This window comes from Mus caroli, chromosome 1, assembly GCF_900094665.2.
Source record: "Mus caroli chromosome 1, CAROLI_EIJ_v1.1, whole genome shotgun sequence".
Taxonomy (NCBI): Eukaryota; Metazoa; Chordata; class Mammalia; order Rodentia; family Muridae; genus Mus; species Mus caroli.
The window spans coordinates 155,569,259-155,594,437 of NC_034570.1; the positions used below are offsets into that span (position 1 = coordinate 155,569,259).

At 46.2% G+C, this 25,179-nt stretch overlaps 1 protein-coding gene across 1 annotated transcript; it reads right to left on the reverse strand.

Annotated features, from left to right (window-relative positions):
- Positions 1-1,122: 1,122 nt before the first annotated feature.
- Positions 1,123-21,431, reverse strand: Tbx19 (T-box transcription factor 19). The gene is made up of 8 exons (XM_021168336.1): positions 21,073-21,431; positions 14,528-14,792; positions 13,033-13,167; positions 9,835-9,896; positions 8,235-8,296; positions 5,560-5,748; positions 3,317-3,452; positions 1,123-2,439 (listed from the first exon to the last, which is right to left on the reverse strand). Exons 1-8 carry the CDS (start codon positions 21,267-21,269, stop codon positions 2,145-2,147), a joined length of 1,341 nt encoding a protein of 446 aa, XP_021023995.1. The 5' UTR covers positions 21,270-21,431; the 3' UTR covers positions 1,123-2,144.
- Between the last annotated feature and the right edge of the window lie 3,748 nt (positions 21,432-25,179).

Here is a 25,179-nt window from a genome sequence, read left to right on the forward strand (position 1 = left end):
GCAACTGGGGACAAGGCCTTCACTCAAAGCGCTGTCAGAAGAAGCTATGGCCACTTCTTAAAACTTATTAAACTACCTCCTGGCAGAGATGCTAATGTTTTAAGACCTTAATGTTGTCTAATGATGTCACAGAGTCACTGGGGACCTGGGTACAATACAGCCATGGGAACATGACAATGGAGCAGCCTTTCAAATAATAGTCACATGAGGATAGCCTGCCTTAGTCATTCCCACCAATTAGTGGCCCAGAGCTCTAGCCTGGCAAGCCCAACTGGAGCAATAAATATGGCCTCCCAGGACACCACGCAGCTGAGGTGTTATTGTTTCCAGAGATCTGAAGTGACTTTTAAAAGAACCTCAATTAGTCACATGTTATGTGGAGACCCAGCAATGCTGCAGTTGGCACCCACAGGTTTAGCGTGGAGAGAGCTCAGCTGATGGGGTAGTGGTGGGACCACTGGGCCTCCGCTGGGATGGAGCTTTGGGCTACCTCACTGGCAACCTGACGACTGCTCAGTCAGTGTAGGCTGATGGCGATGTGTGAAACACTCAGATCTGGAAAGCGCGCTCCTACAGTGATGAAGTGATGAGCGCAGCCAGTGGTGGGTAAGAGCGGGAGAGATGAATGAGGGGGTGGTGCCTGTGCCCGCTGACTCCAGCAATGACCTCGGTTGGGGTAGGAGTTGAAAGTCATGAACTAAGGCCCGGAATATTCCCCATTCTTCTTCTCTGTTTGAAATAAACAGTCTTCAACTACTTTTGGAAGTACAGATACCTGAATCTCAGCCCAGAGATTGTACTCCCACAGATACAGGACAGATACTCAGGAATCTATATTCCTATACGTGTCCCAGGGATCCCAGCACAGCAAACACAGAGAGCCATGTTTGGACATAACGACTCAAGCTTGTTCGTTCCCATGTATCATAGCAATCACAGAACTGGCTGTGCCTCAGATGAGGAGACTGAGAAACCAGCATGCCCCTGGCTTTCACAATGACTTGTTTCTGTGTCACAGGCTAATGTCAGACTTCTCCCTCCCAGTCAACTCCTCACAGTCCTTTTGGCAAACACACACATCACACCAACTCAACTCAGCAAATGTTTATTGGGCACCTACGGTAGTCAAGGCACAGTACCAGGGGCTATGGGCACGATGAGGAGGGCTAGCTCTCACCCTCAAGAGGCTCACAGTCTATGAGGGAGACAGATACACTCGCAGAAATATAAGGCAGAATGAAGCGAGCTCTATGCCTGAGGTAAAAATGGCGGGAAAGCAGGGGACAGAGATAGCCAAACATCACCTCAGGTGATTGACAGCAGAATGGCCTTTCAACCAGTCCTGGCCAAGCAGGTACAATTCACACAGGTGGGACAGGAGAGAGGATGCTTCAAGCACAGGAAGCAAGTGTTCAGAGCAAGGAGAGCTGTCTGCCTCGAGCGGAGGGTGCTGAAAAGTTAACAGGAATCAAAGCCAGAGGCACGGAGCAATGCCAAATGGTAGAGGCTGTCTTTAGAATATGGGGTCATCGAACTTCATTCTGTAGGCAATGGGAGCCACTAATGATGGCCTAGTGAGGGCTCAGCCTCGTTTCCTGACTTCCCAGCACACTTCTGTGAGCAGCACAGGACTGACGTTAGTGCTAGCTTGCTGTTGTTAACTTTATGGCCTCTCATCTTCTCTAGGTCTCAACGCAGAAGCCAGCTCGGGTCTTAGGGCCACACACTCTTTCCAAGTCTGCACAGAGCTAAAAAGCAGCAACCTCCATAGGCAAAATTTGAGCTCTCCTCAACACCATGCACTGACTCCAGAAAAAAGGGAGCGAGGCTTCCCAGCACGGCTTGAGAGTAAGGAGCAGGGCACTTAGACCAAGCTGACTTTTGCAACCTAAGCGTGGCCAAGATAAATCAACTCAGAGAAAGCAGGAGAGCCACAGGAAATGGTGAGAGACACAAGTAGTAACATCAGAGTCACCTAGACTAAACCTTTTTTTTTTCCGGGAGGCTTTTGGGCATCACCATGCACCGCTCCAGGCCTCTGGGTCAAGAGACCCTGCCGCTCAACTCTCTGGAACCATCAGATTAGGTTGCCATGCACACAAATACAGACAGTTCTCTGCTGGCAGCGGCTCCTAGGATCCTGCCTAACTATCCAATGAAGAGGGGGAATGGCGCCCAGCTCCACCTGGGCCACCCCAGCCTGGGAGGGGGTGTGAGGCCACGGCTGTCCAGGTGGACACAGCAATGCTGGTCAGTGAAGGTTCACCCAAGACCTCCACACCAGCTGAAGTGGTCGCTTGGGAGGGGAGCAAAGAGGAAGGTGAAGTGACAGCAGGGTTCCCAAGGAGAAACGTTCCTGAGGTGCTGGCGTGCACCTCTGAGCCTGATGCCACGGGGCCCCCACCTCCATTGCTGATGGTCCACAGGCACGGGTAGGGGCTGCAGAAATGGAGAGATGGGAATCAGAAGTGATACTTGAGCAACGAAACACTACCAACAAGCACACATACATTGCCGAGAGGGCCGGCGATATTCCCAGGAGGACTTCTGGCAATGACTGTGTCTCTATTTCTACAGAAATCCAAGAGTCCCAGTGAAATATAGATGTAGTGAATAAGAAAGAAAAAAAAAAAACGGGCTAGATTCTGGTGCTGACCCTGCTAGTAATAAAAGCTACTCAATCTCAAACAGTGTTTCATCTCTCTGAGACTCCCTCCCAGCTGTCTACAATAGTTAAAACTGTGAATGGAAGGGACTTGGACTGTATGAGTTGTGACATGGTCCCTCTGTGGCCAAGGCAGGGAATGTGTGACAGACCAACAGGATACTGCCCCCAGAAGCCCTTGGCTATGACTCTTCTGCCATCATTAGCTCTGTGACCTTGGTTGAGTTATTTCCTATCTCTGAGGCCCATCTTCTACATCCTCCAAAAATGAAGAAACAATTCTGTACACCACAGAGATTGTTGTATGCAATGCCAAACCGTCCGTACCCCACCCATGGTGTGTCTATCATGCTCACATCCCAGATCCTCACCTCTCAACTTTGCTCCCTGGTCCAAAGCCTGGAGAGATGGGCCAATTGCATCATTGTCCCAACCCATCAATGATGTGGCCACAAAATTAAGAGCTTATTGCTAAACAGGGAATTGCCCACCACCCTTTCTCCATCAGCAAAAGAGCCATCCATTGTCACCTTCTCCTATTAGCTTAATGTCAGAACAGTGACTTAAACGGACTGAAACGGACACATCCTGGAAGCAACGCACAGAATCCTCCAAGTGCCCCTAGGAGCGAGTTCCTGGCGCTGCTCTTACCTGGGCCCTGGGTTGATTGGGCCATTGCTGTGGGGTACAGACAGGATGCTGGCATGGGGTGTGGAGGATAAGGAAGTCCAGCTGTCAGGTCCGGAGAAAACTTGCAGATTGTTGCTTGAGCTTTCTATCAAATTCACTTTGGGGGAATAACAATAGTTCAGTTGACAGGACATGTAAAGACAGCGGCCAGTGACTTTATCTCAAGGCAGCTTATGCCACAGGCAGAGCCGTTTGTTGGCAGCTTCTGAAGTACACAGACAAAATAGGAAGGTTGTGTTTATTGAATGCTAACTACAGCCCAGGTGCTACTGAGTTGATAACCTTCCCCAAAGCCTCGATGCCATCACTTTATCCACAAGCCTGGGGGGAGAGAGGCCACTTTGCTTTGTGCAATGCACACCTGCCTACTCCCTTCATCGTGTTCACTACCCTTCAAGAATGGACCATATCAGCATCCCTCACACAAAGCCCAAGGGATGCCAAAGCCCAAAGTATATTTCTCAGGTCCTGGCCTCTATTCTCCTTAGAGATCCCAGAGATTTGAACTTTTCAAGAGCAGCATCTTTTCACAGGAACAAAGCACTGCACAGCCTCGTTTTGTGTGTAGACTACAGAAACATTGGATATGGAGAAGCAGAGGCTGCATAGAAGTACCAGGGGAGGGGAGACGAGGAAAGTAGGCAGGTATACGGAATGAGTCAGTCCAGAAATCTAGCACATGGCATGTGAGCTAAAATTACTGTTGTGTGATGGGCTGAGGGTATAGCTCAATGGGCTGAGTGCTTACCTAGCATGAGTAAAGCCCAAGATTTGATCTTGTGAACTAGACATGATAGTATACTGCTGTAACCCCAGCACTTGAAGATGGAGGCAGGAGAATCAGAAGTTCAAGGCCATCCTTGGCTATGTGAAACATTGCCTCAAAATAAATAATAACAATGTACTATGTCCTGAAATTTTACTAAGAGAATTTTTTTCTTGTCCGAAAAAAAACAGGGTTTCTCTGTGTAGCCCTGGCTGTCCTAGAACTCACTCTGTAGACCAGGCTGGCCTTCAATTCATAGATATCCCTGCTTCTGCCTTCCAAGGGCTAGGTTTAAAGGCATGGACCACCACTGCCCGGTGAGAATCTATTTCATATTTTAAATGAATGCTGATTTGCCTGAACATAGTAATAATCCACCCACCCCCTCTGTGTGTGTGTGTGTGAGTGTGTGTGTATGTATGTGTGAGTGTGTGTGTGTGTGTGTGTGTGTGTGTGTGTGTGTGTGTGTCAGTATATTACTGTATATCTGTGGTGGTCCAAAAAAAATACAGCCCCCATAGGCCCATAGGGAGTAGCACTATTGGGAGCTAAGTCCTTGTTGGAGAAGTGTATCACGAGGGGTCAGGCTCTGAGGTCACTGCCACTCCCTGCTGCCTGTGGATCCAGAAGTAACACTCTCAGCTACCTCTCCACACCATGTCTGCCTGCATGACAGACACAGAATTCAGAGAGGAGAGAGGCATCCCCCATATCGTGAACGTCACTCACTCATTGTATTTAGTGTGGATCACTCGTGTTTAGAACAGGAATCTCCATATTGGTAAGGTATTTGACCATCATGTGCCTCAACAGAACCTGGCAAATAACAGGTCCTCAGTAACTATTTAGTGCATGAATAATCAAAATTAAAAATTAAACTTTGCTTTCATCCCCATTAAAAAAAAAACAAATCTAATATGCTGAGGGCTCTGAGCATGTACAAGGTAGACAAGACTCCAGTCAATAAAGAAAAATAACAATGCCAATTTTAAAAATTAGGCTGAAAAATTACAGAAGTTGAGTTTGCATGACTCCAACCCAATTGAGAGCCTGAACAGCCCAGGCTGCAGTGCCCCAGAGGTGTTCTCAATAGTTCTCCCATATAGACCAAGAGTTCATAGACCAAGCCTTGAACACAGTGATAGGGCAGAGCCCTGGGGGGCAATGGGATGAGTGTCTCAGACCCCACAACTTGACTTAGTGTCAAACACCAACCTAAAATGGTCAGTACACTGACCCTGAGTCAAGACCTGGGATCAATTTAAAAAATGAGACTAAATCTACTATCAAATATATACCTACATTGTGTGTGTGTGTGTGTGTGTGTGTGTGTGTGTATACTATAGATGAAAAGAACTCCATCTTCAGGTACTTCTTTTTTACCAGCTGTGTCCCCACCACTGCCGTGCCCAAGGGTTTAATTAGTAGGAGCACACACCTGAGGGAGAATGGTTTCTATGCATGTAGGCAGAAGGGTAGGGAGCCTGCCGATGACCTCGGAGGCCAGCGTAGTGCTCACAGCCATGGTGTGTGTGCGGAGCAGGCAGAGGCAAAGGCGTAGCATACTGGTAATTGGTGTTTGCTGCTGTGCACACGCCATCCGGATTGGAAAAGATCCAGCCTCCCACTAGAATAGACAAGAGAAGAAAACAGAGATTTCCACACCAAAGTCAGGTGGCAGACGTCATTCTGGCTTAATTAAAGTAAACGTTGGTTTAGGAAACATGAGATGTGTGTGTAACTCGCTGACTGCAGGTACATACATACTAGGGCTGTTTAATATGGTTCCACAGAGGAGTGAAGGGGCCTCTCTTTTCTACCCAGGGGGGAAATGATACCTTCTGGCAGGAGCCTACAAGCAAGATCCTGAAAGCACAGAAAATGAACTCTGCACAGCAAACGTTTTACCGATTTTTTTCGGAAGCCGGCAGAACGCATCATAGATATGGTTGATGAAGATTCTGACCAGGATACCTTTACTTCTAGTGTGTTTCTAAGCAAAACAGGTGTAGCAGTATCAGCGCTGAACCAAGGAGCCTTCTCAGCTGAAATGAGAAATGGACACTAGACACTAGACAGGGCCCCAGCCGCTCACGCCTTACGTAGTGGCTGAAGATCGCCACCGAGACCTCAGTAATGTGAAGTTGGGTATGAGAGCCCGCTCTTCTGCCTGAAATATCGTAGATGTAAACAAAGTGTGCAGCATGCCTATTGCCTTAAGCTCATGCCAGACAGGTGGGCTTAACTGTTTCCAATCCCTCTGTCGTCTTCATTAGCTCTGCCTGGTAAGGGAGCTCAAAATAGCCCACCCCAAAATGCACATTTTTTATTATGTTCTGAGATAGCTATTCAGAGACCTTCTACCTAGGAAGAGCTCTAAAAACTGTCCTTGTCGGAAGATCCAGATGTGTAAAATCAGCAGCAATAGTGAACACACTTCCCTGGGGGCTCCCCCTAACTGGCCTTATCTAATGCTGCCCGAAAGACTTTCACAGGACATCACAGATTCCTCAGAAGTCTGCCAGTGGTGCGGCCTGACCTCCAGAGTGGAACTGCTTGCTCTCTTCAGCCATGCACAGAAGCTTCGAGGCTCTCTCTGTAACCCAACATCCTTTCTAGCCTTCAACCATGCAGCTCTTTCTTTGCGTCTCAGATTTCTCTATGCCCCCGTGCTCATGCATGGGCGTAACCTGTAGGCTTTTCCTCTATTTATCAGTCTGTTTCTTAGATTAAAATTATAGACATCTCAGAGAAAATTGAAAACTTCTCTACATTGATTAAGAGAATCAGGGTTCAGGTGTCTACTAGGCAAAAGCAAACCAGAGTGCTCTACTCCCAACCCCAAGAGCATTGAGTTTGCCCCATAATGTCTACACCTCAGGATGTTTGCTGAGAATATTACGGCTCCTGAATACTGAGAAGGCGTGCTCCACACTGTCCCTAACCTAAACAAGAAATCATTCAACTGAAGTTCCTTTAAAAGGCTTTCCTGGTAATTTCTCTGCAAGACTCTACCGACACAGGTGCATAGAACACACCGTGCAGTTTGGAGCTGCAGCTGAGTAAAGAATTCCATGGCTCTCACGTGGCAGCAGGGGTCATTCATTCCCAGCAATCCACTCGCATCTGAATTAAAGACTGCGCCAGCCAGAAGAACTCTGCCCAGTGAATATTCAGGAGTCAGTGGTCTTGGGGTTGGGAGTGGGGCACTCTGGTTTGCTTTTGCCTAGTAGACACTTGCATCAACTAAGCAAGTCCTATCTGGGCTCACAGAGAACAAAGCAGCAAGCCCTGGGCCTGTATGGGTCTGCATCAGGTCTTCTGCGGATCTGTATGGCTGTTAGCGTGGGGGTTTTGTGGGACTCCTGACAGTGGGAGTCTCTGACTCTTTTGCCTGCTCTTGGGACTCTTTTCCTCCTATTGGGTTGGCTTGTCCAGCCTCAATATGAAGGCTTCTGCCTTGTCTTATTGAAGCTCGTTTTGTTGTATTTTGTCTCTTGAAGGCCTGCTCCTTTCTGAAGGGAAATAGAGAGGGGGTGGATCTCAGGGAAAGAGGGAGGAACGGGGAGGATTGGAGGAGAAGTGTGTCAGAAGGTCAACTTTACGCCCACGTCTCTGCCCTTGGGTTACCATTGTCACTTCAGAAGCCTGGCTCTGCCATGAGGCCTCTGCTGTGCTGGGTGTGGATAAAGCAGTACCACCAGGAATACCAATGCTACCTCAGAATGCCAGGTGTGATGGCCAAGCTCTCCCTGCCCTCCAGTCAGCTCAGTGGAGTCCTAACACCCAAGACCACAGCCTACTGAGGCACCTCATTGGCACTGGATGCCAGTTACAGAGCTCTTTCTTACAGGAGACCTAGAGAGTGTGGCATGTGTTACTTCCATTCAAGGCTCCTACCTAAGGTGTGCTTGGGCCTCTTCAGCCCACATACGTGGCTTCTCTCTGAGAACCCTGGAAAGGGCATAAACGTGCCCCTGGGGTGGGAGAGAAAAATCTCTAAGGGGACAGGTCTCGCTAGAACTTACACAGTCAGGACAGTAAAATGAACAAGAAAGGAGCTGACTCCCATGTGACCCCGAGTGTCCCCCACAGACTGTCCACTCCACTCACAGTGAGAGTAGGTCACATGCTGGCTCTCAGAGATGGCCTCTGGAACGTCCTTGAGGTGGTTTCTGAAAGAGTAACGAAAGTCACAGTGTCACTTACAGTCCAGCATTAAACACGTGAACCTGTCTGCAGGGCGTGATAAACTTCCTAAGTAAGAGCAGTCAAAGCTGCCACCCTCCCCAGGTTCACCTTCCTGGAAGCGCTGCTGAGACACCGTAACCACGGCAACCCCACCTTTCCTTTCCTGTCATTCTTGCAGCCATCACTTTTTACTTTGACTTGATTGGTTTTGTGATTCTTTTACATGCCTGACAAGATTCAGGCAGTAATCATAGCAGCTGGGCTCTGCACAGGGCTTTGAAACAATCCCAATCCTATACATGATATAGTAGATCCACCAATGCGCTTCTGTGGGAAACACTACACATTTCTTCTCTCTTCCTTCCTTCCTTCCTTCCTTCCTTCCTTCCTTCCTTCCTTCCTTTCTTCCTTTCTTCCTTTTCTTTCTTCCTTCTTTCTTCTCCTAGCTGTCCTGGAACTCACTCTGTAGGCCATGCTGGCCTTGAACTCACAGAGATCCATCTGCCTCTGCCTCCCAAGTGCTGGGACTGAAGGCATGCGCCACCACTGCCCAGCAGGTTTCCGAACTCTTTCCCTCATAGCATTGCTACTATCTATTTTGATCTAGATTCTGTCACATCCTGGATCTGTTTGTTCTTTAGGACTTCTGTTATCTGAATGGATGTATCCAAGTATGTCCTCTGCAACATCAGAAAGTTCTCACACATTAAGCAGAACAGACTCCTGTGGCATAGCATTTAAAATGGCCATCCCTTAAAATGATAACCTTTAAAAGGAAAAGGAGAGACTACACATTAAAAGTAATGAGTGGGAGGCTAGGCGTGGTGGTGCACGCCTTTAATCCCAGCACTTGGGAGGCAGAGGCTGGCGGATTTTTGAGTTCGAGGCCAGCCTGGTCTACAAAGTGAGCTCCAGGACAGCCAGGGCTATACAGAGAAACCCTGCCTCGAAAAAAAACAAAAACAAAAAAAAATAATAAATAAAGTAATGAGTGGGGACTGGAGAGATGGCTCAGAGGGTAAGAGCACTGCCTACTCTTCCAGAGGTGCTGAGTTCAATTCCCTGCAATCACATGGTGGCTCACAACCATCAATAATGAGATCTCATGCCCTCTTCTGGCCTGCAGGCATACATGCAGGCGGAATGCTGTATATGTAATAAATAAATCTTTTTAAAAAGTTAAGTGAAAAATATTCAAGCTTGGTCAGCAAAACTGGAACAGTGCAAAAGTGACTGTAGCTGTTCGTCAGGAGCCATCCGTAGAAACAGGAGCTGGGGCCACTGCTCTATTTCATTTTATTCTTCCATGGAAAGGAAAGGTGGGAAGTTAGCGAGACATTCACCCAAACTCAATCACAACCTGCTGCAGAAACAAACACCCTTGACTTGGTTTGAATTTTGTTGAGTTTGTTCGTCCCCTGCGTATTTCTGGCCGAGGCAGGACAAGTGTCAGCTCAGCTCAAGAAGCCTCGAGTCTGCAGAATTCAGCTTGCTGGCGAGCTCTGACTGAAACCTCACTCACCTCTCCTTGGCATCCAAGAAGGCCTTGGCGAAAGGGTTGTACTTGATTTTGAGAGCTGTTATCTTGCAAAAACAAGAAGTGTTAGTGAGACCGTGTGATACAGACAGAGCTTTTGTCTCCCCTGAGAACGTCTGTAAACTCACAATTCCCTCCACATGTCCCGTTGCTCACTGCCGCACTGACTAGTGCACTGTGGCATGAAAATGGTGACCGGCGTGCAAAGCGAGCAGGTGAACAAGGTGGGCACAGTGTCAGGAATCAGGAGAGCCCCACAGGGCTAACAGACTGCTCTCCCTTTTCCATTCCTCATTTCCATTCTTATCCAAGAATCCCTGAGCCCTTTCCTATCACACAGTGGGGAGCACAGCTCGGGTAATTCCCACCTCACTTACACTGTTCAGTTCAGTATCAAGTCCCTTGTTTTCCTGTAACCACTTACCCACCAGGCCATGTAAATACAAAGTCACTTCCCATCCACCATCCCTGTACATCATCGAACTCCACTCAGTCTGTGAACAGGACAGAATGCTGTGACATACCATTATATGCATCTGTCTGCTGACACGTAGCATTTACAATGAGAGGGAAATCTTATAAAGAAAAGGGAAAATGCAAAACTTTACAGTCCCGAGTCTGCATTTTCTCTCACCAGCTCCATCTGTCATAATGATCAGGACAGAGACACAGAGACATACTGAAAGACAGCCAGAGATAGAGGCAGAGCTAGAGAAAGAACCAGAAGCAAGGAGAGAGTATCTGCATTCATCTCCCACCAACTGGTACATAAGTGCCCTGAGAATGTCGTCTGTACCTGTTTTGTTCATTGCAGTGTTTCTAGCATCTGTGATAAGAGCCAGCATGTGCTGATATCCAGAAAATACTTTGAAGAAATAGTGAAAAAAAATATTGATGTCTGCAGGAGCCTATGACTCTCTGGATGAGAGGAGAAAAGTATAAAAGTCCAGCTTTTTCTTAAAAAAGGAGCAGAGCAGCTGCCCTGGTGTTTCTCTTGGGTAAAGCCTAGAGAGGTTGGGTGGAAGTGAGGGAGCCCTGGGTGCAGAGGAGATTCTCTCCGCCAGCCCCATACCTGCTCAACAACCAGGAAAACCTGTCTCCAGGGGATGCTGCTCAAATCCAAGGAGTGGCTAAGTCAGACTGAGGGCCTGTTTGCTAAAGGGGTCACTACTGACAGGCAGGTGGTTCAGAGAGAACTGTCTAGCACCTGTGGCCAGGCAAAGTTTCTGAGAATCTCCCAAATCAGGAATGACAAGAGCCAGTGGCTAAGAGCAAGCAGCAGAGAGGTGGGCAGGGACACTTCCCAGAGACACAAAAGCCACACTGACTTCCTTCAACCAGACTCCACCCAGAGAGAAGTGGAGAAAAAGCTGGCAGAGAGACTGGGTGTTGCCTTGAAAGACAGCAGCAGTGGGTGGGGTGGGGGGTCTTGTGGGAGGGTCTGCTCCTGCTGGCCCACTGCCAGGCTTCTGCCAAGAACCCGGACTACTTTATAAAACAGGAGCTACATATTCTCTACACACTTGCCCTGAACTAGCTCTGCAACATCGGTTCACCTATAGAAACCAAGATGCCACTTCCCTACCAGATGATTTCCAAGGCCCTTCCTGGGAAACAAAACACTGCAGATTCTAGAAATCGCCCCCTGGGGGGCTAAGTTAAAGCAGCCAGAAGTTACTGGATTTTTAACCTATCAGCTTGCCAAGGAGGAAGGGGCTGTTTCTGTGAGGGCTGCCAATGTGATGCCCTTTGGGGGGGGACAGTCTTGGCATAGTTATCAAGGTCTTCAACACACACGTTCCTCACGTGGAGCAAGCCTGGCTCTAGGTGCTCACTACACAAGCAAATTATGATAGATTACCTAGTGTGCTCACTGCAGAGTGATACATAATAGAAAATGAAACAACGTAAGTTCTGCTGAGGGCAGGAGGTTGTTTACATGAAATATCATGGTTCTGGAAGTATTATAAGAAAAAAGAGATATGCCTGACTGTAATTTCATAGAAAGAGAGCCACTATAGACTATAGAGTTGTTTAAGGCAGGAAGGAAAGAAACTTCCAAGCTAATGTTCACAAGATGAGGTCATTTATATGAAGAAATCTCTATGAAAAATCTCCATACATATCATAGCAAATGGGGAGGGGACACTTTAACGATGGCCGTTATAACTTCCATAAAGAGTACACTTCCAAAAGCAAAAATAATGCATTTTGCCTTTTACTTCTTATTTTTACCTTGCATACTCTGTGCTATCCATCATTGTGTGTCTTTTTAAATAAACCTATATTATCTTTTATGTTTAAGCTTAATCAAAAAGAATCCAGTGCTGCCCAGTTGCTCCTGGTGATTCTCGGGACTAACAGCCCCCTGAAGAACCGGATGGACTCAGAGCGGTTCACCGGGAGGCCAGGATTGAAATTCTAAAAACCCAGTCAATGTTTGAGATACTAAGAAAGAAAAAAAGCTGACTGTGCTCAGAGAGAGAAAACTGGCAAGCAGAAAAACCACAGGAAGACACACGTGTGGACCCCACAGCCTCCAGAACAGAAAGGAGGAGCTGCCCGCCACCCTGCCTGTCACACTCTGCTCAGAAAGGTCGGCAAAACAAAGACTCCAGGTTTCCGGTACAACTCAGGGTTTTATAGCACTCTACAACTGTGTCTTATTGGCTCCAGGAGAGGCTGCTTTTTGTAGGCTGCTATAGTGTGGATCTTGAGAATGTCCCAAAGGCTCTTGGCGCCCTGGGAGCTGGTGGAATGTTGAGGAGATAGGGCGGAGTCAGAGGTCTTCAGATCACTGAGACAAGCCCTTGGAAATAATTTGGGGAGGTGTTTCCCCCATAACAGTAATTTAGACCTGTACTGGAGTCTCCAAAACAGCCTACTAGGTGAGCCTTTCTCTGTATTGTCTCCTATACCTGTAGTAGTGACAGAAAAAGATTACTAACATACGGGCCTTTGGCAGACAGGCATTGGAGCCTCTACCCGCACCTCGCTGTTCAGCCCTATCACTGAATCCTCAAAACTCTAAATTCCGTTCAGTCTTGCTTGCAATAAAAAGATTCCCCACCAATTCCGACACATGCTCTTCCGTGTGACACTCACACACATCGATACTCGGGTTGGGGGCGGGGGGGGGAGATGTAGGCACAGGCACAGACACAGACACAAACGCCCGTCTACCTCCTCATTCTGATAGGCAGTCACAGCGATGAACTGAGTTTCAGGGAATGAGCAGTTCATGACCATTCGATGGGCGCCTCCAACACGGACTATGTGCACCTGAGGTTCATATTTATGCAGAGAATTCAGCATTATCTGTTGGATGGGAGAAAATGAAAAGTTTTGAAAAGCAAAGCTAAGCCCGGTGTATGTATCACCGTTGCTCGGCTAGCCAGCACCTTGGGTTCCTCCCAAGCTCAGCAACCCACCCAGACTAGGGACACACACATGAAATCCTGTGTCAGATGAATGGGGAGATGTTTTTCAGACCCTCCCAGCCAGCACTGCACTGGAGTCAGAAGCAGACAGCCCAGGAAAAGGTGTTCTTAAGTTTTCCGTAGCTGCCTAAATCCAGGCTCCCGTTTTCTTGATTCATCTACGTTCAGCCCAACCACGTATATTTCAATCCATTCAAATATGTATTTGTTCATATATGAAGAATCCCAGTAACTCGAAATGTTAACAGTACCTACAGGCTAAGGAGGTCTGACACCAGAGGGTTGTACAAAATGTCCCCTTCATGATTTAAATGAGAGGCTATTGAAAGCCTCGTGCTGTGAGATCTAACAGAGCAGGGACAAGTAACCTTCACATTTCCACTTTAGTAAAGAACGGTCTGGCTCACCCAAAGCCTGGAATTTCGCGACTTCTGCCTTCTAAACTATGAACTCCCATGGTCCCCGCCACTTAGCACAAAGAGAAAGGAGGAGGACAGACTCAGCACAAAGCCAAATACGAGGGCTGGGGAGAGGAGCAGGCTGTTCTTTCCCCCCCCCCCCCCCCCCCCCCCCCCCCCCCCCCCGCCCCCAAGTCCCATCTCCCGTGCCCCCAAATAGTCTGCATTTTATAAAGTAACTAAGAGCCTAACCCAGGGAGCTAGATTTGCAACCTGCCACAGAAATGGAGGGGGGAAGGCTCCACATCATGTTTACTCTAATTGGAGATTTTAAATAAAACCTTCCTTATTTAAGGTTTGTTTGGATTTTTTTTTTCTGGGAAAAAAAAACCCACAAAGCTGATTCAATATTCTATTGATAATTATCATAATGCCCAAGCAGAAGAAGTAATTATTTCATTTAGGAGCAGCTTTTTATTAAGGTATTTGTCTGTTGCCAACATGCCACTTATACCAAAAAAAAGAGTGGGGGGGGAGAGAGAAAAACAAAAGCCCGGTACCCACAAACATCTCCCTCCCTAGGCTGGGTAAAAAGCACCACACACAAGACAAAAACGGAAAAGAGCCCAATGATTAAGTAAACTAGCACACTCTCGTTCTCTTAACATCGGGAAGTCCATTAAAAACTGAAGCACCAATTAAGAGCTGTTTATTCCTGTTTACATTTGGACTCCAGGAAATAACCGGCTTCTGTGGGCAAAGAGGCTGGTGAGGACCTCTCTAATTGCCTAAATGCACCCTTGATATTTCTTGATTGGTGTGTGGGGAGGCCACGCGTACCTGCCCACCTCCATTGAGCTTGTTGGTCAGCTTCACTTTGCTGAAGGAGATGGGAGCTTTCATCCAGTGAGCCCCGAAGTTGGGGGAGTCGGGGTGAATGTAGACACAGCTGTGGCTAGAGACCTCTGGCTTGCCTGCAGGGACCCATTCACCATTGACGTACTTCCAGCGGTGACTGTCGGTCGGGACGAAGTCCAGTAGGAGAGAGTACATAGCATTGGGGTCCAGCCCTGTGACACTAATCTTCAGGACAGGGAACATCCTTCTGAAAGAAGTCAGAAACAGCCGTGTAGGGATCTTAGTGAACCCCTTCCCCTCCTGGCCCCAGAGGCCCCTCACCTCTAAGGAGACCTTCCATGAAACGGTCTGTAAGGGAGGCTACATAGATAGCAGCCGAGAGCACTGTTTTACCAGAGCCTCCTTTTAGGAACACGTTTGCCATCGAGGTTTGACTATAAAGCAATGCTCTGAGTGTTAAAATCTGCAGACCACCAGTCTGGTCATTTCATACAGAAGGACATGCAGACAAATATGTCCTCAGATGCTACATTCTCAGATAGCTTTCTCTCTCGCATCCTAATGCTGCAGACCTGCTCTCCCCAGACTTACATGGAACCCTGGTTGTGAGTAAAGATGATATAGTGTGTGGATGGCTGTGTGGAAAAGCCAGGGGAAACGGGATTTCAGCTGAACATTAGAGTTCCTTTCCTGCAGACTTCCCAGAGTCTCCCTCTACCCATGCACAGGCTGAACAGGGAGGGGCGATGTAAATATGGATATACTGATCCTTCTTCCACCCTTTAGTACACTGCCACTCTTTGCATCTACCTAAACATCTGGCTTCTGATCCTATTGCTTGTTGAGCACACACAAAGAGAAACCACATAGCAGCCATCACTCAGTCCCCGGTTTTTTTCTAGACTTCCTGTTTCCAGAAGAAAGATCAGAGGGAGGTGGTTCCTGCCAGCCAGGGGCAGGGTTGATAATGCATGTGCTTATAATGTCCAAAGTGACCCAAGGTGAGATTCTAGAATGGCAGCAGGGCTGGCCAGATGGAGGCCATAAGTCTAAGGGCAGCTTGCTAGTGCTTGGCGCATTCACTGGGCATCATAGTAAACCCTTCCCAAGAGTCAGCTCACTGAATTCCTGCAACTTTATGAAACTGCCCTGATGAAACATGAGCTTTGATAAATGAGACTAAACATGCATCAAATAAAACGTCTAGGGAGAAAATCCATCCGATAATGTGCTACCCTCCCACATTCCTGGCTGAGAATAGAGAGTCCCACCTCAACTTCCCTTTCAGGTCACCAGGAAGGCTGGTGATGTAACATCTTCCCTGTTCCCATGTCTTTTGACTTTTCCTTCATAGAAGCAGTAGCAGGAGGTTTCTCCATTGTTTTCTCATGATATCAGATTGAACTATTCCTCTTCTCTGTGAATTTTAATGTTTTCAATTATTTTGATAGTCTTGGCCCAGTGTAGAGGAGTTACTGAATACAAAAGTGTCATTTGCAAAGAAAGATAAACATGGACATTAGAGCAGTGACATGGAGACCCATGAAGTCATTCTAACAGCTGGGAAGGTTTCTTATTCATAGGAGGTATGGTTGCAAGTGGTCTCTGTCTTCATATCCCAAGTTTCTCCTAAAGGGACACATTTTGGGGTTTATTTTTGCTTTCTTCTACTTCATTTTACATTATAAACACACACACACAAGAATAGAGTGTGGTCAATCATTATTAGTGGCAGTGGTAAAGTGAAGGGAAGAGTCACATTTAGGAGTCAGAGGCAGGTGGATCTCTACAAGTTCAAGACCAACCTGGTCTACATAGTGAGTTCCAGGCCAGCCAAGGCAACATAAGAAGACCCACTCTGATAGATAGATAGATAGATAGATAGATAGATAGATAGATAGATAGATAGATAGATAGATAGACGGATGGACAAACAGACAGACAATAGCACAAGCATGACACATACAGTCATTTTGCAAACTAAAGCACCATGACAGATATAACATCAGTAGCATGGTATTGTAAGTAAGAGAAAAATCTGCAAAGAATATCTGTTCCCCAGACACACAGGACGGAACGATGCAACTGCTCAAGACATCAATGTGACATCAGGTCTACAGTGTGGCATCAAACACAGAGAGTCTTTGTATAGTTCTCACTTACCGTTAACAAGATAATTTAATGCAAGGTCACTATCCAGTGATAATAGTTACCATATGCGCTCAGGGGTTAGAGTAAGTTACACCTCGTTTAAGTCTTCCTTCTCCACAAGGAGATGCTTCTATGCCCCTGTTTTAGTATAAAGGCCCAAAGGTTTTAACAAGCCTATCAGCCAAGAGACTGGAAGAAAAAGCTGTATCTGCTGGGGCAAGGAGATGGAAACGTCCCCGTAGGGGTGTCCATAGAGGATGCTGTTCTTAGTCTCAAAGCTCAATAATGTGTGAAGAAGAAACCCATAATGGTATTTCCTCCTTCTTTCTAAAGTCAGAGATAAACTTGATACGTAAAGAAACCACGACTGCACAAGTATCACTCAGCATCACCAGCCATCCTAAGAGCAGACAACTAAGATGCCACACCGTGCCTTCAGGGACAGCTACAGCCGAAAAGCAGGGCAACAGAACATGTTGGTGAGGACGGCGAGGGACTGGAGCTCCTCTCAGAGTGCTGTGGAGGGATTCAAATGATACAGTCACTTTGAAAAATGGTCTGTCTGACTAAATATGGAGTTCCACTCCTCGTTTGTATGTATGCAGGAAAGATGAAAACACGTGACTGCAGACATGTCATAGCAACATTTTTACAAAAGCAGATCCACTGAATGATGAGTAGGTGCAAAATACGTTACATCCACTTGATAGGGTTTTATTTGGTCACAAAAGATCTGCAGTACTCCTGTGTGCTACAGTATATAGGAACTTTGAAAGCCCTGGGTTAAATGATAACATTTTCACAAAGCGTCACATGGCCAGAATAGCTAAATCTACAGAGGCAGAAAAGTAGACTAGTGGGCCGGTGATGGCTAAAAGATATGAGGTTCTTTGATGAAGGAAGACAATGAAAATGTCCTAAAATGAATTTTGGAAAGGGATTCTCAATTCTGTGAATATGCTAAACCTACTGAACTGTGTGTCTTACATGGATGAGTAATATGTTATATGAACCATATCACACAGCGATGCTGTTAATTAAAATCAAGAAGCATGGGAGGAGGTCCTATATGAAAAATGATCGAAAGCCGGGCGTGGTGGCGCACGCCTTTAATCCCAGCACTCAGGAGGCAGAGGCAGGCAGATTTCTGAGTTTGAGGCCAGCCTGGTCTACAAAGTGAGTTCCAGGACAGCCAGGACTATACAGAGAAACCCTGTTTCGAAAAACAAAAAGAAAAGAAAAATGATCGAATGATCAACTGTTTTATACCCTTTAGTGTTCCATTTGCCAAGAATTTTATAATTGTTCTTAGTTTTGAGATGGACATGTGAATTTTAATCACAATTATGGCCATGAGGAATGACTAAATCTGTCAGCTTGCCAAAGAACTGGATGAGACCTGTCTCTTAACCGAGCTAACCTCCTTCCATCTCATCTCCCCTGTCCCTTTCTTTGTCTTAACCCACAATGACCTTTGACACATTATCCAGACCCCTGCGGTTATCACTCAGGGCAAGGCTTTGCTATCAGGGATGAAATCCACATCTATCCAAAGTGGTTTTCTTCCTTCCTCTTTCCCCCAAAACTTGACTAAGCAGAGAGGGTCGAGAGTCTTTGAGGAGTTTAAAAGCCTATGGTGAATCAGCCTCTAACTCAGACTGCCAGCACTTAGTTCATCCTTGAAAGAGAGTCTCTTCAAAGCGGGGTGGGGAGTTGTGGAGAGGGGAGAAAGAGGAAATGTGACAAAGTGAGCAACGTGTCCCTAAACACCATAAGGGATGGGTCATGGGTATTGGGTTTTACCTGCAAACCTGGCTTTGGTTTCACTGTGAAGCTAGCTCTTCAGTATTCATTTCACTGACAGCAGCAATCTAGGGAGATAGCCTTGCTGAAAGAGGCTAGGAGGAGACAGGGCTTCAGAGAGGGGAGAGATGAGGCAGGCTCTGTAAGGAGAGGAAGAACAGAGGCAGTCCAAGGCAACCTTCAGGTCTTGCTCAAAAGCACTTTCCTCACTCTGATAACCAAATAGTAACTGTCATCAGATGTTCACTAGAGCTGTCAGGATTGAAGTGTGTGTGTGTGTGTGTGTGTGTGTGTGTGTGTGTGTGTGTGCGCGCGTGAATATGTGTGTGTTCATGTGCATGTATGTTGTATGATTATGGAACACATGGCCCATGAATGTTAATACATGAAAGTAAGCAGGCATGAGCCCAGGTGCAGCTGTGAAGTCCATAGAAATCAGAGGTAAAGAGAGAAGTAGCATCAGGTTAGAAGCAGATTGTGCAGATAGCTGTGATATCACTTGTAACTGTAAACAGTAGAGAAAGGAGTCCCCAGGCTACCCAGACATGGAAATGACCCGGCTAAGGGGCAACCTTCACTTCTTCCTCCTCTGTGCTGCCATGGGAGCAAGGCAGAAAGAGGAGAGAAGGGAGCCATTCAAGTACAAGTGTTCAGGGCTTGGCTCGCTGATCTAAGCGAACGAACGTTCTAGAAACTCCACACATTGGTAATGCACAGAGCCAGGCAGCTCCATCGATGTTACACACACACACACACACACACACACCCGAAGCCCCTCCTCCTCTAAAGCATAAAGCACACTGCCCAACGCCTGGGAAAATCTTGACCCCAAAAAGCTCAGCAGAGGTAAGGTAGTTTAAGAAAAAGATTTCATTCATAGCAGAGAACTACTTTAGCCACAAGTACACTGTTTACACGCACACGCACGCACGCGCGTGCACACACACACACACACACACACACAAATTCACATAATTAATAGGAATGACGTTAAGCACAAGTAACTTTAAATACTGAAAGAAATTTTTCTGAGGTTTTTTTTTTTTTTTAAAGGTTAAGAGACACTCTTTTCAAGTGGCAAAGGTATATTCTGCTATAACTTACTATCAGTTTGAACTGAGTAAAGCCTCTGAAGATCCTATTGCCTTTAGGAAAATACTTGAACCATATCTTAGTCTATTGGCTGTACTTCTTTAGATCATCGTACAGGGCCAAACAATGGAATGTAGCTAGCAGCGTGGTGACCCAGTAAGCCAACACACACAGAGTGCTCCCCATACGACAGCTACGAGTCACAAGTGCATCTGCGCTCATCTTTGGAAGGGACCGAATCCGCTTGAGAATGTGGGGTAGACCTTTGAAATTAAAAATATTTTATATAAAGAAAAGAAACATGTGAAATTAAATTTTCAAATATTCAACGCCATAAATGTATAGTACACACACGGGAGTCTGTGTGGAAAGTAAAAGACTGTCACTTTTACACAAGGTTGATAGCTTTGCTACTGTAATTGCAGTGTATAAAATGTGCGTGTTTACCGTATAACTTTGTCTTACAGTAGTTTATTGTCATGCAACAGCTCTCACATTCATAATCCTCCCAGCTGTACAAGAGACAGCTCTCTTTCCTTGCTGTGTTTTATTCAGAATTACAAGGCTAAGACACCAGAAATTAAAGGCTTTTTCTCAATGACAAAAGCCAGCCTGAGGTTCAGCTAAATTTCAACTTTTCTCTATAAGCAAAATTTCTCTCAAGGTGTAAGAAAAAGAGTCTGGGCTCAACTAACACTACTGAAAATGTCCTTCGGGTACTTTGTGTCCATAGGTACCCAAAGATGTGTGAGCACGCAGTGGGAGTCTCTTTCAAAACATTTGCATCTCCTCTGCTAAGCTCAATCTTTAAAGTTCCCCCAAAAGCCCCATAACAGGCTAAGCTTCACAGGATCTGAGAAATACCAGCAGGGAGCGGTATGGACAATTCCCACTCTTTGCAGGGAGAACGGAAGAAGAAAACTTCTCTTTCCTAAAACTGGGCATTAGAGCTTCATTCCCTGCTATACGCCAGCTTTCCTAACTATGTGAAACACACAATCAAAACTCATTCTCCCTCAACACGCACAAGGAAGCAGGCAGAGATAGGCCATGCGGCCCTTTCAATCCCAGTCTTCAACTAGCCAAAATCGTCTGACAGACAGGTTTGCTGTGCTTAAGAACAAACTATCCAGTTTCCAAATAAAGTCAACTTTCACATTATCTGAACAGGACTGAACACAGGTCTGCTCCAGGGGACAGTCATTCAAAAATTAATACCAGTTTCTGACAGTTGAGTCCACTTCCCCAATGCATGGGGCATGCTCCCCTGCAAAATAATTCCCCATATAATACATGTGTGTAAGACAGGTGGCCTCCATCTTCCACTGCTCTGATTATCTCAAAGAAATTAAGTTGGCTGAGTGACAGCCAGCTGAGACTGTCTTTAAGATGTTCAGAGCCTGCTGCCTCTTCTCTACCAAAGGTGTCTTACCTTCCTCGCCAAGCGAAGGCTAGCACAAGTGGGCTGCAGTCAAACTCACCTGCCGTTCTTGGTCACAATCATTTCATTAGTGACTTCCTTGAATCTCTGCCAGAGGGGAGCATCCTCCAGGATGATCTGAAGTTGCTTCTCTGTAGGGTCTCCCTTCTCTCTCCCTGCCTGGAGCTCACTTTCCACCACGTTAAGCAGGCGAGACACAGTGCCTTCACCAGCCTTCTGTGTGGCCAGTTCACTCATGGCTGTAGACCCTCTGAAACTTTACTGAGAGCTGTTCCCACTTTCTCTGCCTCCGGCTCCTTCCTTCCCTCACTTGCTGGCTTTTCGACCCCAGCTGGTCAGTGTCTGGGAGTAGAATAAGATGTCTTGGCTCTTGCTTAAGCTTCCAGTGTGACACCCCTGAAAGTCTCCAAATTATACCACCAACCTGTTAAGCTTCAGTTGGGGAGCAGGGAGGAGAGGGTTGGGGGAGGTGGAGAAGAAAAAGCGCTCTCTTAATTACTCACTGGATCAGGTGGGAGTCAGCCTGGCTTTCCCATTGGCCGCCCTGCCTACAGTAGACGTTTAAGAAGAGTACTCCATCCAAATTATCAGGCTTTTATCTTGTTGTACCTGAAGAGGTCTAATCGGTGTATTGAGGACCGTTTTCCCGTTAATTAAAATTATTCCAGGCCCGGACTGCAACAATCAGTCAAATCATGTCTGCGTATAAATTGTGGCATGTGGCACCTATAGAAAAGGAGGTGCTGGCAGGGGAGCCACAAACTTGCTGTCTGGGCAAGCTGTCCTGACAGAGTAGTCAGCTGAACTCCCTCCACCCTGATCTAGCAACTTGAACAGACACAGAAGCCCTGCAGACAAGAGCAGTCTATGCTGAGGGTGAAGGGCTCTGTGCCAAGACACAAGACCTGAGAATAAAGGAAGTTTCTCTGCACGCTACACTCAAGAAACTGAAGTCAGGAGGAAAAGAACTACAGACCTCTTTCCCCTAGGGGGCTCCTCTGTCATCTCCCCACTGACTGTACCCACCCACATTCATACCCTATTTACCTCTAAGGTCCTTTTCATTTCCAGCTTTGAACTTTGATCTTCCTCCCTCGAATCCAGACCCCTAGTCTCTCTTATCTCCAGTCCTAGTGAAAGGAAGGGGGGAAAGTAATTTGTCCTGAATTATTCTAAGAAAAACTCTGTACCTCCTGGGTGGGAATCAACGTTTTACATCATTGGACTAAGTGATGCTAATCGTTGGTCCAAAAAGGCTTCCAGTTCTCTTTTGGGACAGCCATGGCCAACGCTGTCCTTCTGGATTGAGTCCCCCTATTCCCTGAGGATGTAATTAGTAGAAATAGTTCCTTCTCCTAAAGACACAGCACAGTGTGGCTGGATGGGGAGGTAGAAACCATGAAGGAGACCATGAAAACAGCTGGAACACCCCAACCCAAGGAGAGCCTAGGGTGCTGGTTTATCTTGTCATAAAAGAAAACAAGAATGTCAGAGCAATAGGAAAATAAAAGCAGAAAACTTAGGGGGAAGTCTGAATGTGGAAGATGCCAAACACAAACTGAGTACCTACTAAGCACTCCACAGAAGTGATAGAAGAGAAGCCATATCTTCGTAGAACGGCCCATCTGACAGGGGAAAGAAGTGACATGAAGTAGTTTGGTTATCAACCATGGTAAGAAAATAAAGATTATGCAAAAGGGCGAAGTGGTGGAGGAAGCTATGCAAGGTGAGGTGGGGCGGGGGTGGGGAGGGTCCTGATTAGATGCCGTGCTGTAGAAAGGCTATTTGAGACGGCATCTCAACAGTGACGGAAAGAACACAGGGGAAGTTGAGTATCCAGAAGAGGGGACCCAGTAGTCATGGCTAGGACCAGGCAGGGACCTGCTAGAGGGCAGAGTAGTAGGACTCACTGCTCAAGGGGGGAATGTGGGCAGTGCTGAACTGGGTATGAGGGAACCAATGTCTAACATAAATGAATTAGTCCACTTACTGAGGCAAGGACGCTGAGGGGGATGGGGACTCAAGCAGAGCCACACTTTATTTGGAAATTGATGTCTCAATTCTACACATATTTATAATTTAAAAATGTGGTAGGCGCCAGGCGTGGTGGGCGCACGCCTTTAATCCCAGCACTTGGGAGGCAGAGGCAGGCGGATTTCTGAGTTCGAGGCCAGCCTGGTCTACAGAGTGAGTTCCAGGACAGCCAGGGCTACACAGAGAAACCCTGTCTCAAAAAACCAAAAAAAAAAAAAAAAAAAAATGTGGTAGGATATATACTGACCCAAAAGATAGTCACACCCTGACCCACAGAGTGTGTGCTGTGGTTTAAGGTGTGTTTTAAGAAGGGATCTGAAAACCTGCTCCCAGGGACATACCTCCTCTAAAGAGGCCATATCTCCTAACCTTCCCAAGTAGGTCACGTAAGCAAAGCCTGAAAGTTAGCATGTATCTCTGAGAGAGAACACGTGGCAGCTGGTTTTCTGGCTCTGGGTAACTTCCCTTGGAATGATTATTTCCGGCTCTATACATTTACCTGCAAGTTTCATAATCTCGTTTTTGTAGTTTTCTTTAAAAAAAAAAAAATCTTGTTTAGTTCCATGCCTCGTTTCTAAACTTGGGTTGTTTGTTTTCTTGCTCTTTAGGGTTTTGTAGTTCATTATATATTTTAGATACCCTGGTAAAGACTTTTTCCCATTCGTAAGCTGCCTCTTCACTCAGATGACCATGTCCTTTGCTGGACAGAAGCTTTTAGGCTCATGAAGTCTCCTTTGTCAATTTTTGGCCTGCTGGGGTCCTGTTCAAACCACCACCCCCCGCCCCTTTTTGTGCCTAAAAGTTGAAGCATACCCCTTGATTTCTCCCCTGTCTGATCCAGAATATCCAGCCTATCTTGATCCACCTGAATCTAGTTTTGTTCCAGTGACAGATGAGGGTCTACTTTCCATTCTTCTATATACTATCCAGCACCTTCTGTTGGCGATGCTGTCTTTCCTCCAGTGTATATTGTTGGAAATCAGGTGCTTATAGGGATGTGGACTTATGTGTAGGTACTCAGTTCTATTCCATTGATCAATGTGTGCCATTTTTATGCTGATACCATGCTGGATTTTAATTAATATATATACTATACCTTGAAATCTGATGATACCTCCGGCAGTTTTTGCTTGTTTTATTGTTCTGGGTTGTTTGGCTATCCAGTTATTGTGTTTCCTTCTGAAATGTAAGATTACCTTTTTTTCCGTAAAAAGAAACTACATTGCAACTTCAAGTGACTGCATTGCCTCTGCAGTTTGCCTTTATAGGGTGGCTTTTTCACAAAATTAATCCTACTGTTCTATGGAGTATGGGAGGTCTTTCCTTCTTCTGTTTTTTTTTTCTTCTTCTTCAATGTCTTCCTTCAGTGTCTTAAAGTCTTCAATGTACAGTCTTTAGGTTCCTTGCTTAGATTTATTCCGAGGTGATTTGGGGTCCACTGTAAACAAAATTGTTTTCCTAATTTTTTTCTCAGTGTAGTTCCGTTGGTGTATAAGAAAGTCACTAGGATTTATGTGTTAGTTTTGTATCCTCCTATCTTGCTGAGTGTGTGTATCAGCTGTAGGAGTTCTCTAATGGAATCTTTATGCTCTTTTATGTACAGAATCATATAATCTGGAAAGGAGGACACTGTGACTTCATTCTTTCCTATTTACCTTTATCGCCTTTATTTGTCTTACTGCTCTAGCTCAGAGTTCAAGACTATACGGAGTGGGAAGAGAAAGAGTAGAGTTCCTTACCTCAGTCCTGATTTGGGTGAAAAATGTTCTGAGTTTTCCTGTTTAGCGTAATGCTGTCACTTTTACTGTGTTGAGATATGGCCCCTGCATCTCTAGATTCCCCAGGAATTTTATCATAAAGAAATGTTGGTATAATTGATAAGTGGATATCTTCCAATGTGGCATGTATGTGCAGTGAAACACCCTTCTGCCATAAAAAGAATAAAAGCCGATCTATAACTCACAACAAAACAGATGGGACTGGATACTCCATTAAGTGAAACTAGTCACCAACATCCTCACCCTCACTGATAATCGTGTTCCTCTTAGTGGGGGCTGTCCTTCAAGCCTGGGCTCCTTCTAGAATTCAAAGCTACTCAAAAGGAAGCCTTTCT